Raw genomic sequence first — 16,269 nt, 5'->3', positions numbered from 1 at the left:
CTTTTAAAACATTAAAATCTAGAATAATTCTAACCTTATCTGTATTATTTAGTTTTAACCTGTTTATGCTACCTTTAGTGTTCAGATTTTTAAGTTTGACATATAATTGGGACTTCAAGGCAAAGCAGTTCCTGGGATGGCTACTTCCCCAGGTTCACGAATATTTCGAAAAAATACATTGGCTCTCAAATCTTCTTGCTTTGGCTTAATTTTCATTACAATTAAACTATCTGTATTTTTCTGTCTTTTATCAAGATTTAGTTATTTAACGGTGGGTGTCTGAATATGAAAAACTTGCAAGTCATGTAGTGTGATATAAAGAATAACATACAAATGAAAGTATGAAATGTGCTCATCCTTGTGACATGTTCTTTCTTTCTCTCTCTCTCTCTCTCTCTCGTAACCGAACTTTGGTTTTGCATTCACTATCACTTAACCAGCTGGATAGGTCTCGGACATACTCTCTGGACGAATTTTGTGAGGAGCAGTTACAGCAGGCTGCCCACGCACTGGGACAACTTCAGGAGATCAGAGATAAAGCTGTTTCAGCAATGAAAGGAACAATTTTAAAGGTAATTCGTTAATTGTATCCTGTCAATGTATCAGTTTTTATATAGTGGTTAAAGCGATTGCTCTAAATTGCACCCCTGGAAAAGGTGTCGGAAACGGGCGGGTGGAGAGACGAAGGTGGCTGATCAGCCAAGCAGCTAGTACTTTCCGTGTACAAAGTGCAGTAAGGGGCTTTTCCTAAATGCTGTATAGAGCGCGGACGCAGGTGCATGGAAGTATTTTTGTGTTCTGTATAAATCATTATGTGTACATTTTTACGTATGTACTTTCCAGATGCTTCAAGTGTAACTTGAGCTGACGTATAAAAGGAAATTGGTACAAGCTCAGTATCCCTAAGACAGAAACTCGTTGCTCAGGAGAAGCGTAACTGGATGACATCAAACTTCCTGAGGATTTCGTTAAAAGGACTCCGTAGTACAATGAACAGTGTCCTCAGCACATTCGTGCCCGATATGCTGTGACTCATGTCACAGGACTGTTTCGTGTAGCTCCCCCGTGTGGGAAAGACAGTGCACAGAACAAGTGCACTTTGATAAAGGGGCGACCCAGCATCACCTCCTTGCGGCCTCTCTCTGCTGCTGTGGCTGAACCAGAAGGGTGTTTGAGGCTCCCTGGAGGAATACATGGACTGGGTCTCCCTCAACTATTTTCACATATTGTTTCTCTGAATTGGACTTTTGGTAGATGCTGGGTAGCAGCGTCTACAAGGCCTGTTGACAGGAAGACGAAGTGCGGCTATATTGTGTCCGGGAAATAAAGCCTCCTCCTCCTTATCGTATTCCTCAGAGTCCTAACCTCCCTCAGCGCGGCCATTTGTGGACAGACTTCGGGACAATTTGGCCATGGGCAGCAGGATCTACGAGGCATTGACAGAAGAACTCAGGCCACTGAGATGTAGTAAAATACTTGTCAGGGCCACCCTGTACAGCGCCACCAGGGTCTGGTCATCAGTATTTGTTAAGGGATTTCCATTTAAATCAACTTCTTGTAAGAACTCAGTAGACCTACCGCCAGTCCTGCTGTTGAAATCAGTAGGTTGTCTTTTTTGTTAGTGGTTTCCTTAGCTGTGCAAATCATTCTGGTTTGATATAGTCCCATTTATTTGTTTGTCTACTTTTGTTTCCTTTGCTTGGGGAGACCCCCCCCCAAATAATGCTAAGAGCAGTCACAGAGCTGACTGCCTATGCTTTCTTCAAAGACTTTTGTGGTTTGGGGTCTTACATTTAAGTTGTTAATCCACTTTGCATTTATATTTGTATATGGTGTAAGAAAGTGACCTACTTTAATTTTTTTTGTGCATGTACCTGACCAATTTTTGTGACGTTATTTACTGAAGGGGCTCTTTCCCCGTTGTATATTCTGGTCTCCTTTGTCACAGTCGAGTTGACCGTATAGGCATGGGTGTATTTCTGGGTTCTCTGTTCTGTTCCATGATCATGTGTCTGTTTTTATGCCGGTGGCATGGTTTTGTTGCTGTGACCTTGTGGTGTAGTTGATACCAGGTGACCGCAGGATGCCTCCAACTTTGTTCTTTCTCAGGATTTCCCTGGCTGTTTGGGGTCTTTTGGGGTCTGGAGCCGTGCTCTGCGGACGAGCTCCCTGCCCCCTCTCCCTCTGGTCTCCTTCTGGAACCCAGTAATTACAAGGTGATACTTTTTTTTGGTTTCCCATTGATTACGTAGGCATTTTTCACTCCTTTTCCTCTCTGATTGGATAACGTCTTTGTTTAATTTGAAATCACTTTTAATCACAGTTGACATTCAGTGTTATATTAGTTTCAGATGTACAGCGTGTTGGTCAGACATTTATCTAACGTACAGAGTGATCCCTGACAGGTCTCCTTTGCAGCTCTCTGAGCGTCTTTAGTACGATTGCTTTGAATTCCTTCTTGGGTAATTCCTGGATGTCCGTTTCTCTGGGGCTAGTGGCTGGAGGTTTACTATATTCCTTCAGTGGACTTAAGAATCCCTGATTTTCGTGATCCCTGTAGCCTCACATACACCTGTATGTGCGTTTGAAGAAGCTGTCACCTCTTTATGGACTGACTTCAGTAAGGGAAGCTTTGCACCTATGGCTGGGACCTGCTGGGGTATCTCGTGACCCTGAGGCTGGTGGTGCAGGAGGCCAGACGCAGGGCCCCGTGGAGGCAGTAGGTCCTGTGAGGGGTGCGATGTCTCTTGGCTGAGGCTCCTGAGGACTGGAAGCTGTGTTGTCATTGGACACTACTGCAGTGGGTCCCCAGGGGCTGCAGGGGCTCTTGGGATGCTCGGCAGCGGCCCCAGGTCCAGGGGCTGGGGACCAAGGCAGGCAGCGCGGGTGGCCGGCACTGGGGCTGTGCGTGCACCTGGCTGCTGGGGCATCTGCTGGTGGCCATGCAGTGGCAGGGCCTCACACACACAGAGTGATGAGGGCCTGGGCGGGAAGCGGGCACCAGGCCCGCTGCGGGCGCGCTGGACACTGCTGGGACCCAGCGGCAGTGTGCGGTGCTGTGGCTGCCACGGGCTCATGGCATGGAGGCTGGAGTCACCTCCACGGCCGTCTTGGATGAAGTTTTCAAACTGAACTGTCTAGCTCGGTGGCCAAGCTCTAGGCTAGTGTTTTTCCAACAGGCTGCCTGCTAGAAGCACATGGGCGGCTTTTCATGAATAAAGGGTGTCTGGGACCCCGAGACCCGTGGAATGAGAGTGTCTGCCGTCAGGGCCCAGCAGAGCAATACACGCTCCGAAGGGACTCTGAAGTGCCCCTCCCTGGGTTGGAAAGGGTTCCTCTGGGCGACATTGGGGACAGCCTGGCTCTGGAAGAATGCAGCATAGGCGTGGATGGGACGGGGACGGAGGGCCGGAATCAGTGATGGAGACCTGGGGCGGCCCGCCCCACTCACCCCGGTGGCAGCAGAGGGCAGGTGAGCCTGCCCGGGGGCAGGACTCTCATCAGCATCACTGGTGTTGAGTAAAAAGACCAGGCCTGTCACTGTAATTTTCGTACTGAAAACAGGTACATGTTAAGCTCTTTAAAACTCTTTTAGTACTTATTTTGAATAATGAATACTCTCTGCCCATTTTACCAATTAAAAATCCATGCATTATGCACATGAAGTCTTCAGATCACTCCTGGGAAAATAGAAGCTTTACAATAAAAACGTAATCTGTTAAAAAGTCGTATTCCCTTTGTCAGGCCCAGGGTGGCTGTGCCCTTGACTAGTATAGAAATTCGAGGCTCCGTCTTTCTTTAGCCCAGCTTCTTCAAACAGCTGTGGCTTCAGTAAAGAACTTCCTCACCTTGGTAAGCCATTCTCCAGTCAGCCGCCAGTACTGGAAAAAAATTGCCGAGTTGTAAAGCAACTGACCTAATAATTTTAAAAAGAAAATACAAATGAATAAAATGAAATATGAAAAGAGGTGACATAAAAAACTAATGCAATCGTACTTTTAAAAATGAGAGCACAGGTTGAAAAGGATGACTACTTACAAGCATTTAGGTACCAATTGGAACAGAAATGAAAAAGCAGGACTAACCAATAAGGGTTCAAAAGTTGGAAATATTTTTAGAATTTTGAAGGTCCACCAGGAATCAAATGGTTGTGTCTCTAGAAGGAATCCTTTGGAGTAGCTTCCAAATTATTTTTAGGATCACAGTTTAGAAGTGTTTGGTGGTCCTGATGTCACCCTGTATTTTTTATCAAAACATGCCGTTCACTTCTGACCGGCCAAGTCGGGTGTCTCAAGAAAGATAATTATACTTACATATAAAAATCTAACATCAAATTTGACAAATTTTTTTCTTAATTCTGTGTTGTATAGCATGTATGTGTTAAAATAAAGTCTAGCCCTGGCTGGTGTGGCTCAGCTGGCTGGAACATGGTCCTGTAAACAGGAAGGTTGCAGGTTTGATTCTTGGTTGGGGCATGAGCCTGGGTCCTGCTCAGTCAACGTGCATGCAGGACACAGCCAGTTGAGGCTCCTCTCTCTCATCGGTGTTTCTCTCCCTCCCTCCCTCCCTCCCTCTCCCCTTTCCCCATTCTCTGAGGTCAGTACGCGTGCCCCAGGTGAGGATGACAAAGGAAAATAGAGTCTAGTTGCTGTAGCCTAGCACAAAGGAGACAGCGTTGGACTGTGTCTTAGGAATCCTTACATGAAGACTTCACTCCCCCCACTGGTAGCTCTTGGTGCATTGGAGGAGGGTTCCTCTGTGCAGGAACACACAGATATTTATGAGCATGTACTTCCCATTTCGGTTTCCCGAGTGAACCTGCTTTTACAAGTGAGACGCCAAACTGCATAGGCTTCAGAACATAAGTTGTCTTTTTTTGCCTCGTGTTTAAGCACGAGGTAAACATACAGTGTAAGCATAAGGCAAGGTTCTAGTGGAAATTGTTATCTTTAATTCCGGTATGTGACTCAGACTAATAAAAATACTATGGCTTAGAATCCATGCTGTGTTAACCTAGGAAATTCTCACTTGTCTCTCAATTGCTGATTGAATTGTAGGTAGCAGAAAAGGAAGAAATTAGGGAATATTTTGACTTGGAGTTCTCGGAGAATAACACGACATATTTCAAACTGCCTAAATGTCGACGTTTTTTCCAAACCACGTTGCGGTTCCTGATGCTGGTGGACTGCCTGTTCCAGGAGCTCATTCGCCAGCTGATGAGCTCCGCCGTGACGCTGCTCCTGGAGTTCTTTAGTAATTCCGACAGAGTGCCATTTTCCGTGGAAAAAAGGAATGAAGACCTCATCAGGTAAATCATACCTTTTATTTATAAAGGGAATTTGTGATCACGGGGCTGTAAATATTGATTGCCACCTATGGAGGAGATACCCAATTGTCGAAGCTAAGATTTGAAAGCTCTCCTTATAGCAAATTGTATGTGCTTAATTTTTACAAGTACCTGAACTTAGTATCTGGAAATAGTTTACTTTATACTGTCCATAAAACTAATTTCCCGAAATTTTTTTCAAATTCTGCGTATGTCAGATTGCCATGTAAAATACGGGTTGTCCAGAACAATATAAAATTCAGATAAACAATGAATAATTTTTTAGTATACATATGTTCCAGATATTACCTATCCTAAAAATTATTGTTTGTCTGAAATTCCGATTTAACTGGGTATTCTGTACTTTTCTAAATGTGGTAATTCCACATAGAGACATACGATGTCTTTAAAGTTCAGAGCTAGTTCTTAAAGATACAAGAGTGATTCTAGGAGGAGCCATAAAGTTCAATTGAATTTGAGTGGATTCCATTGTATAAGATCTGTTGAATACAAGATATTTTCACCTTCTATTTAAACAGTTTTTTTAAAAAAGCGATTTTTTTAATTTTCCACAACCGTATGTGTCCACTGTAATTTGTGAAACATGGACGATGAACTGAAATTGTGGAATACTTGTAATTATGCCCAAACCGTCAAAATTAACATCATTTCGACCAAATCAAAGTTTTAGTGTCATAACTGAAGAGTAATTAAAATATATCAATTCATAAAATTCTGAAGAATCTGGAAGTGAGTATGTGGTTCTCTAACTTATTACTGAATCCACAGAGCGTAAGTCACTTACCCAAGGCCTCGTCGCTGACTCGAGTCAGTGCCAGGACTTCGACCTGCGTTAGAACAGAACTGTCTACTGACAACACACCGAGGTTTTAGTTCTTCTAACACTGGGGTGTGTGTGTGTGTGTGTGTGTGTGTTTAGGAAAAGTTTTCATTCTGAACATAATTATTTAAAAAACTATTATAATTCATTCAGTATATTATAGAAAATTTGTAAAACAAAAATTCTGTCACTTAAATACAGTGTCTTTTTATTTTGGTGTATTTTTTCCTGGACGTCTATCTGTCCTTCCATTTTTATAATCCTCGTGTACCACTTTATAGCCCATTTAAGTCCAATGTGCCCTGCACGCCTTTGTTAATGTCACAGGAGGGATACATGGGTACTGTTCAAGGGCGTCTTTTCGTGGCATCAGACTACCTAGGTTGTAAGCCCTATTTTTATCTCTGATGAGTCCTGTGACGTAAGTTGCTATTAATCTATGGGAACTCATGTAAGTTCTTTAAACCCCAGTTTCCTCACCTGGAGATCACAACAGTATGTATCCTGGTGTTGTTGGAGAATGGACATGAAGCAAATGTCTGGTCAGTAGCAGCCGTGACTGTTGACTCTGTCCCCGCTGACCTGCTGACAGCACTGGCCTGCGTCTCCCTCCCAGCCGGTGCAGTGGTGTGCAGCACGCTGAGGTGTGCCCGCTGGCTGGCTGTGGGTCTTCGCTGTGGGAATGTCTGTTCAAATCCCGTGTCCGTTTTTAAATTGTGTTACTTGTCTTTTTATTGTTGAGTTGTAAGAATTTTTTTTAAAAAACATTTTGGTACTGGACCCTTTTATTACTAGATAATGGATTATTTTTGAAGATATTCTTCCATTCTACATGTCTTTACGTTTCCTTGCTAGTATTCTTTAAGGCATAAAAGTGATTTCGAAGGGTCCACTTTATTTATTTGTTTATATTGAGAGTGTTTAGGTGTCAGCTAAGAAATCATTGCCTAATCCAAGGGCATGAAGATTTACGCATGTGTTATCTTTTACTATTTTCCAGTTTTAGCCTTTGCATTTAGATCTTTGATACGTTTTATGTTAACTCTAGTGTATCGAGTCAGACAGGACTCTGAATTCATGGTTTTGCATGTCAGTGTTTAGCTCTCCCATCCCTGTTTGTCGGAAGCAAACAGGCAGCGAGCTCCTTGCTACAGGACTCGGTGACGAGCTTTTGGACCTCACTCCAAAAACAAAGGCAGCAAAAGCAAAACCAAACAAGGTCTGTATCAAACTAGAAAGCTCTGCACAGCACAGGAAGCCACCAACCAAATGAACAGGCAGCCTGCTCGTGGGGGAAAATATTTGCAGATCATCGATTCAATAAGGAGTCAATATCCAAAATACGTAAAGAACTCATACAACTCAACAGCAACCAAAATCCAATTACAAAATGGGCAGAGGACCTGACTAGACATTTGAGTTAACACGAACGGCCTACAGGTGCATGGGAAGCTGCTCCGTGTCACTAATTGCCAGGGAAATGCGAATCAAAACGAGACGTCACCTCTCGCCTGTTAGAATGGCACTCACCAAAGCCACAAGATGTGACATGCTGGTGAGGACACGAGACGCAGGGAACCCTCGTGCACTGTTGGAGGGAATGGAAACCGGTGCAGCCGCTGGAGAGCAGTGTGGCGGTTCCCCAAAAAGTTAAAGAAAGAGCTGCCATATGACCCAACAGTTCCACTTTGGAGTATTCGTCTGTAGAAAATGAAAACACTGATTTGAAAAGATAACACACACCTCCACGTTCATTGCAGCAGCATTTACAGTAGCTAAGATGTGGAGACCACTTAAATGTCTCCTTGATGGATGACCAGATGAAGAGGTGTTTGCTGTACATTTGTGTGTGTGTGTGTGTATTCACATATATATATGGGGTTCTACTCACCCGTGAGAAGAATGAAAGCTTGCCATTTGCAACAATGTGGAGAGACCTGTTAGAGGATAACGAATAGCATTTCACTTATACCGGGAATCTAAAAACAAATGAATAAACCTAACAAAACCCACACATACAGAGAACAAACTGGAGATTGCCTGAGGGGCAGTGGGTTGGGAGGTGGGCGAAATGGGTGAAGGGGGTAAGTATCAAGGAAATATGAAGTACAGCATGCAGACTCAGTAATATTGTAGTACACGTATGAAGGTTGTTACTGAGAGAAGAGTAAGTCGCAGAAGTTCTCATCAAAGGAGAAAGTGGCATGATTTTGTAGGGTGATAAATGGTGACTAGATTTGTCGTGTTGATTGTCTCCCGGTGCTACAAATATTGACTGTGGTCCACCTAAAACCGGTATGTCCGCGGCACCTCAGTCACAGAGGAAAAAAGGATTCCATGCTGTTCTCTGTGGCCAGAAACTCCCGATCACCTTATTTTCAACCTTTCTTTTTCACCTTGTATTCAGATATGTATCTTACTATGATTTGATTTTTGTTTTTTACCCAACCTGATAGTTTTTGTCTTTTGCTGGGGAAATTGAGCCTATTCACATTTGGTAATGACTGGTATGCTTTAATCTTATTTCTTACATTTTTTTAAAATCCTGTTACTTATTTTACTTTGTTCTTGCTGATTTCTCTTCCCCTTTTCCAGTTTTTCTATTTTTGCAGTTATCGGTCAGATGGCTCTTAATTCCCAGTGCCACCCTCCACCCTATAATTTAGAGTTCTTTATACTTTTCAGTGTGTGTATGAATTCTCCATCTTTTTCATAATTGTGATTAAAATGTTTTTCCTTATTATTATACACTTGTACATAGTTTTCTATACATGTTTTCTATAAATGTTTTTGCCTCTATTTCCCTCAGTTAAGGCTTGCAGAATGTTTTTACTTCCCCACTCTGCTTAAATGAGACAAAAGATTTTCATTGCAGTAAAACATGAACACCATGAATTGACCGTTTTTACACACGTAATTCAGTGGCATTAAGCACATTCGGTATTGCACAGCCATCAGTATGTCCATTTCTGGAACTTGCTCACTGTCCTGAGCTGAAACTGTTCCTGTAACCAGTGACTCCTGCTCTCCCGTGCACAGCCCCCAACGAGCCCTCTAACCTCTATTACACGGTCCGTGGCAGTGAACTGGCTGTTCTAAGTAGCTCACATAAGTGGAATCATACAGTATTTGTCTTCTGTGTTTGGCTTATTTCATATAACAATGTTTTCAAGGTTCATGCATGTCATGGCATGTATCAGAATTTTTTAAGGCTGAATAATCCATTGTATAGACCACATTTTGTTGATTCATTCATCTGTTGATGGGCGGTTGGGTTGTTTTGACCGTGTGGCTATTGAATAGCGGTGCTGTGAACATGGATGTGCAGATACCTGTCTGGTCCCGGTTTTCACTTCTTTGGTGTATATGTCGGAAGTGGGGTTGCTGGGCCCCATTGCCACGTCCAGTGCTAACCAGGTTGGCTGACACAGTCACGGCTTGGGGATGCCGTGTCCAGTGCTAACCAGGTCGGCTGACACAGTCACAGCTTGGGGATGCCACGTCCAGTGCTAACCAGGTCGGCTGACACCGTCACGGCTTGGGGACAAAGGCTTCACAGAAGCGTTTTCTAACCATGTCGGTTGACACAGTCACGACTTGGAGATGACGGCTTCACAGAAGCGTTTTCTAGCAGGACGGACGTGGCATTAGTGGACATATGGTATTGCTTTTATTCTTACTGTTTCTAAGTATTCTAACCTTTGCACTTCTGATAATTTGGAATCTCCTAGAATTAATGACCACTCTAAGAGAAAAAACAACAGTTGACTCAAGTCCTAAGCAATATCACCCTGGCTGAATTAAGGCATCGTACTTTACTTATTTGTTCCTGTGAAAGCCACCCAAGAAAGAACAGTTCAGGGAAAAATATGTATTCCCACAGAACTGCCTCATAGAATCGCAAAAACCCCTTTAGAAAATAGCCCCTGATTGTCAAAGAGTTGTTAGAGTAACAGCCCCTCCTTTACCTTGAATAGGAATATATATCAGTTAGAATTAGGCNTGATGGGCGGTTGGGTTGTTTTGACTGTTTGGCTATTGAATAGCGGTGCTGTGAACATGGATGTGCAGATACCTGTCTGGTCCCGGTTTTCACTTCTTTGGTGTATATGTTGGAAGTGGGGTTGCTGGGCCCCATTGCCACGTCCAGTGCTAACCAGGTCGGCTGACACAGTCACGGCTTGGGGATGCCACGTCCAGTGCTAACCAGGTCGGCTGACACCGTCACGGCTTGGGGATCCCGCATCTGATGCTAACCAGGTCGGCTGACACAGTCACGGCTTGGAGATGACGGCTTCACAGAAGCGTTTTCTAGCAGGACGGACGTGGCATTAGTGGACATATGGTATTGCTTTTATTCTTACTGTTTCTAAGTATTCTAACCTTTGCACTTCTGATAATTTGGAATCTCCTAGAATTAATGACCACTCTAAGAGAAAAAACAACAGTTGGCTCAAGTCCTAAGCAATATCACCCTGGCTGAATTAAGGCATCGTACTTTACTTATTTGTTCCTGTGAAAGCCACCCAAGAAAGAACAGTTCAGGGAAAAATATGTATTCCCACAGAACTGCCTCATAGAATCGCAAAAACCCCTTTAGAAAATAGCCCCTGATTGTCAAAGAGTTGTTAGAGTAACAGCCCCTCCTTTACCTTGAATAGGAATATATATCAGTTAGAATTAGGCATAAAAACAGAAGAAGCTGGTTAGCTATTACATACTAAGCACATAGAAACAACTACCAAGGAGTCAGAGTCCTCAGTATACAAAAAACATTTTAGACAGCAAGATAGATAGCTAAGTTAGACATTACAAAGGCTTATAATGAATTTCCTAACCTCTGCTCGGTCTAAGCATACCTATTGCCCATGACAATTTCTGAGAACTTTAATAAACAATAAGACATTCAAACTGTATACATAGAACTATTTCAAATTGTCTGATTAATGGTTTTCCTGGTCAAAATAACTTTTGTTTAACTTAACTGAAACTATGGGAACTTTCGTACTTTTCCTGGTTACCTTTGTATTGATTTTTTCTGCTTAACTGATCCTGCTATGCACCTGTAAATGTTAATCACTACCAGAAATGAAAATATTAAAATCAGCTTGTACTTGCAATAAACGGAACAGTGCTTCACCTGCCTTTGAGCTGTGTAGTTGCCTGTTACCCAGCACCGACGCCTACTCTCACCTGAGGGACCCTTAGATAAGCTGCAGCCGGACCGCGACACCCCGTGGCAACCCCACCCTTAGCTTTTTGAGGAACTTCTCTCCTGTTTTCTATACAAGCCGCACCATTTTAATTCCCACCAGCAAAGCACTAGGTTCCTACTTCGCCAACACTGTTATTTTCCTTTTTAAAAAAAGTATCCATCCTACTGTGAGGTGGTGTCTCATTGTGGTCTTGGTTTGTGTTTCCCCGACGGGTAGAGACGCTATGCAGTCTTTCTGCGTACTTATTGGCCATATTTCTTTGGAGGAATGTTTAGTTATTTATGTTTTATGGATGTTAATAAGATGTAACTGCTTAAAGCCTTTTTTTCCCCTTTCCATTTCTTATTCCAGAATATATGAGGACATCTCTCCTTTTTTTGGAAGTATCAGGGACTCTGAAGAACCTGTTAGTGATTCAAACCTACGGGCTACTTTTTCTGGAAAGATCGAAGTGAAAACAGACCTTGATGTGGAGGTAAAATGGTCTTTGAAAAATATAAACACAGATTTTAATGAATAGATGAAAAATAAGTGAATAAGTAAAATGAGTAAGTTTTGGAATTAAAATGGGATTTATGATTAATAGTTTCTTGCCCAACACACACACACACACGCACACACGCACACACGCACGTACCCCTTCCCAGTGGAGGAAGCCGCATCTGCACTTCTCTCATTCGGGTCCTTTGTTCAGGCGTTACTGTGCACTTACGATCTACTGGGCACTGAATGGGGCATTGAAGGGGGCACAGAGTGAAGCCCTGGAATACAGCCCTGGGCCGCTCCACGGAAAACACCAGCAAGTTATGTTGTGGATAGTGACAGACTGGGGCCGGAGTTTACGTGGAGACGCCGGAGACCAGAATAGCACAGAGGTGAAGGAGCAGAGCAGAGTTGGCATCGTGGAGCTGCAGTGGTGACGGCAGTGTTTTCTTGGTGACGGAACAGGCAGACAGATCAGTGGCATGGGGTGGACAGCCCAGAATCAGAGCCCTGTGAGTACAGCCAGCTGGGTTTTGACAGAGAAAGAAAGGCAATACGGTGGAGCAACAAGTCTTTTCAATTGTGCGTTTAAATAATTCTTTTGTTTGGTACTTATTTTGGTATACATATTATAGGACAGCTAAATTAATTTTCCCCAAATGCACTAATGTAGTTTATTGAACAGTCTGTCCTCTTCCAATGAATTGATGTATCTTTACCATGTGCTAAATATTTACAAGTTCTTATACCTGTTCTTTTATTGTACCTTTTTTATTTTTGAAGAGACCAGATCAGAGAGCTGAGTTGGTCATCCTCTTAGTTCATGGAATACTATCCTCATCAGCTCGTTCAAGCCCTCTTGCTTGTTTTATTCTATTTTATTTTTTTCCTTTTTCTTATACTTAACCAGTCTTCCTCCCTCTGTGAGAGCTCTAGTTTGTGTATGTCTTTGATCTACTTTCCTTAAGTTTAGAATGAATTTTTTAAATTGGTTATTGGTGATTTCACGTTGCCATTTGCATGAATGCCGTCATGCCACCATTCTGTTTTTACTTTTTTTCACTCCCCATCATGCTATTAAGATCTATCTCAGAGCGGGTGCAGAGCTAGATCTCATGGCAACGGGTCACCGAATCGCCCTCCCGTGAAGGGCTTGTGGCCCCAGGGGCTGGGAGCGCCGTCCGCAGGTAGCCCGTGGCTGTCGGCTCTCTGAGATTGCCCGGGCTGCACCCCCTGGTCCAAGGCCGAGCCCCCCGTGGGGTGGCCCCCATGCCCTGAACGACCCTGCCTGGTGTAATGGTGTGGCAGCGCAGCGCAGCTTGGGGAGCCTGCAAAGGGCTGCTCCGGCCCCAGAGCTCCCAGAGGGTTGGCCAAGGCTGTCGCCTGGCCCGTGGGACAGCTCCCCTTGGCTTCCACCCACTCCGCCCCCGTGAGGTCCCTGCCTCAGGTGTTGACCCCAAGTACCTTCCTTAATAAACACCCTGCCTGCGGTGGGGTCTGCCTCTCGGGAACCCAATCTGTGACAGTATGTACACATGCACACAGTTTACTGTTCTGATTGCTGCATGAGTTTCCACACATCAGCTTCTGTGTGTCTGTCCCACAGACGCTCAGGTTACTTCCCAGGCTGCACTGCCACCAACAAGGCAGCAGTGAGCAGCCCGTGAGCGGGTTTACATGTTGGACTCGGTGAAAACTTTCCCGTGCTGTGTGTCAGCGTAGACCACGGACCGTAGGGCGGAGACAGCTCGTTTCAGACACTGCCGTCGGATCCCGCCGAGCGTCGCGTCCCCATCACCAGCGCAGTTCTCCTGAGTCTCTGGTCCATGTTGTTTCTCCGTATTTCATGGCCGCTTAATCTTCGCTAGTCTGATGTGTGATATGTGGTGTCTCACTCTTTATTTCTCCATTTCTTTAATAGTGAAGCTTAACATCTATATTATTTTATTTTCCTTCTTTGAGTGGCTTGTTGTTGTCTTTTGAACATTTTTTTTCTATCGGATTTCTCATTTTTAGGACTCTCTGGCATATTCTAGGTTTTAATTATTTGTTCATTTTAGACTCTAAATAGTACCTCTCAGTTTTGTCCCACCGGCTAACTTTCCCTGTGATCTCCATCACATAAAACCCTTATGCTGCTGCTTTAAAACTCGACACTGACTCTGATTTCCCCGTGTGTCTGTGATTCGATGTGACGTGTACAGCCACGGGCAGCCTCTCTGAGTCCTGTCTGTTCCTGATTCCCTTTCTGCCCACAGCCCACGTTCAGCATCGTGCTCATACTTTGCTCTCAGTGCCTGGCCTTGGTTCAGTCCTGTTTTTGCCTGTGCTGACCCATGTCTGATGTGGACTGCCCTTTGGGGCTCATCCCAATACCCAGTCCGAGATACAGCAGTGAGTTTATTTCAGGAGATGCTGAGTCAGAGGTACGGGTGAGCAACCGGGTAAAAATATCCGTTAGGACGCTGGAAATACGGATCTGACTCTGTCTCGAGAGAGATCAGGCTGAAGCCCTTCCCTTACTTCCCATGGAATGCTGCTGAACTTACCGTTGCATTCCGAGTTTACCACTTAGAGGAATCAGACGATCTGAGTCATTCTTGTTGGCACAAAAAGCCTAACAGCCAAAAAAAAAATGACTTTCTTACAAAAAGGTTTTCAAGCCTCAGTGCGTGTTGTCACTGGGGCTGGGAGTCACAGAGCCGCGACTCCCTCCCAGGCCACATGTTAGCAGTGCTGCCTCTGACACATTACACGGGCCCCCCGAGCCCCAGTTCCTCTTCATGCACAGCAGGAGCACGCATCGCTGTCCAGGGCTCCTGTGAGCATGAGGTGAGGGTGACTCGTTCGCCGTGGTGCCCAGGGCACATCAAACAGTGACCACTGTGTCAACAGTGAGCGCACTGTGAGTTCTGTGTCAGAAATGAGGGTGCCGAGATATGTCTGCTTGTCAGACTGTGGGATACACACTTCCAGAATGATTCTGTGCAAAATATCTGTGTGCCTTCTGTTACATTAGAAGGTAAATAGGGCTTGAGGGTCCGTCATTCCAGTGTGAGGGTCGTTTTCCAGAACAAGCTTTGCAACGCATTATATACTTGTTTGGAATTGTCCGAATGGACGTTTCTCTTGTGATAAAACGTAGCCTAAAATGGACCATTTTAACCATTTTTCAATGTATAATTTAGTGGCATTAGTCCACGCCCAGCATAGTGCAGCCGTCACCACCACCCGCTCCCAGGGCTCCCTCCCCCCCACAGAAGCTCTGCCCCATTTGCGTAGAGCTTGTTGTGCTCACACGGCACCTCCGCACCGACCCGGGCTCTTTCCCCACAGCTCAGTAGCGAGCCCACGGCGTTGGCTTGTACCATTGGCACCTTTGTCTCTGGCTGGAACTGAAGGCCAGGTTCTGGCCAGTGATTCCACCACTGCGGTGAGACACGCGTCCCAGCAGCCTCCAGCACCGAGGACTGTTGGTGGGACGTCAGGGGTCAGGACAGGGAGCACTGGCGCCCAGCCCGAGCCCCAGGACACTCGCGTTGTGTCCCTTCTGTCCTTACTCCTGCCGTTTTCCCGTCGGGACGCCCGTGCCCGCATGGGCGTGTTACAGGGAATGGCCGGGACCTGTGGGGGTGCATCTGAAGTGCCTTCCTGACTGGCAAGGTCCTAAAGCTGAGTACACGGCACAGTCACCAGTTCAGCTTTTAAATGACTCGGCTTCCTGGGGCCAGCCCTGGGGAGAGGGCCTGAGAATTCGTATTTTTAACAGGCTCTAGGATGGTTCGTATGTGGGCAGTCTGGCATCCATTTACAATTTTTTCAGGGGGTGCTGGAGTATATCGTTTATTTTCACTTGTTTATTTTAACATGCAGATATCAGTTGTGTGGTAATACAGTGTTACTCAGTTACACTGAAGTTACGTAAAATTTAGGTCTGTGTTATTCTAAATGAACTGTTCTTTTCATTACTATATCGTCCCTGGAACTGTATCCTGCCTGTTAAATTAGATTTTGAGTAGCGTTACAGTGGATAAGGATTTGAGGAAAACATATGCACCGATATTTGAAGTAAATCTGCGCTTGAGAATTCCTGTTGAGAGCGCTGCTTCCGAAAATTCTGACGAGAACTTTCAGGGATCTGCCGAGTGCTCTGAAAAGTCGGCGATGTGCGAAGAAGAGGGAATCTCAAAAAGTGGAGTCAGTTGTGTCTTAAAACACCCAAGTGATGTACTCCTAGGAACAAAACCCCCCCAAATGAGTGACAACCTCGAAGGAATTCTTTCAGGTAAGACCGATGAGACTATTAAAAATGAAGGGGGAGCCCTGGCCAATGTGGATTAATTGTCACGTCATCTGGTGACCACAAGCTGTGGGTTTGATTCCCAGTCAGGGCACATCACCTG

The 16,269-nt window shown here is 44.8% G+C and overlaps 1 protein-coding gene across 1 annotated transcript in view; it reads left to right on the top strand.

Moving 5' to 3' along the window:
• DNAH14 (dynein axonemal heavy chain 14) overlaps nucleotides 1-16,269 on the top strand; it is a 171,867-nt gene that overhangs the window by 17,825 nt on the left and 137,773 nt on the right. Inside the window, exons 8-11 of the mRNA XM_037069365.1 lie at nucleotides 441-572; nucleotides 5,058-5,308; nucleotides 11,735-11,858; nucleotides 15,875-16,151. Of these exons, the coding sequence (XP_036925260.1) occupies nucleotides 441-572; nucleotides 5,058-5,308; nucleotides 11,735-11,858; nucleotides 15,875-16,151 (784 nt within the window). The remainder of the gene's footprint in view (nucleotides 1-440; nucleotides 573-5,057; nucleotides 5,309-11,734; nucleotides 11,859-15,874; nucleotides 16,152-16,269) is intronic.

Source organism: Sturnira hondurensis, unplaced genomic scaffold (assembly GCF_014824575.4).
Source record: "Sturnira hondurensis isolate 20B ecotype Veracruz unplaced genomic scaffold, ASM1482457v3 Scaffold0018525, whole genome shotgun sequence".
In the NCBI taxonomy this organism is placed as follows: Eukaryota; Metazoa; Chordata; class Mammalia; order Chiroptera; family Phyllostomidae; genus Sturnira; species Sturnira hondurensis.
The sequence above is the reverse complement of the archived record's forward strand: the minus strand, read 5'-3'. Positions and strand labels throughout refer to the sequence as shown.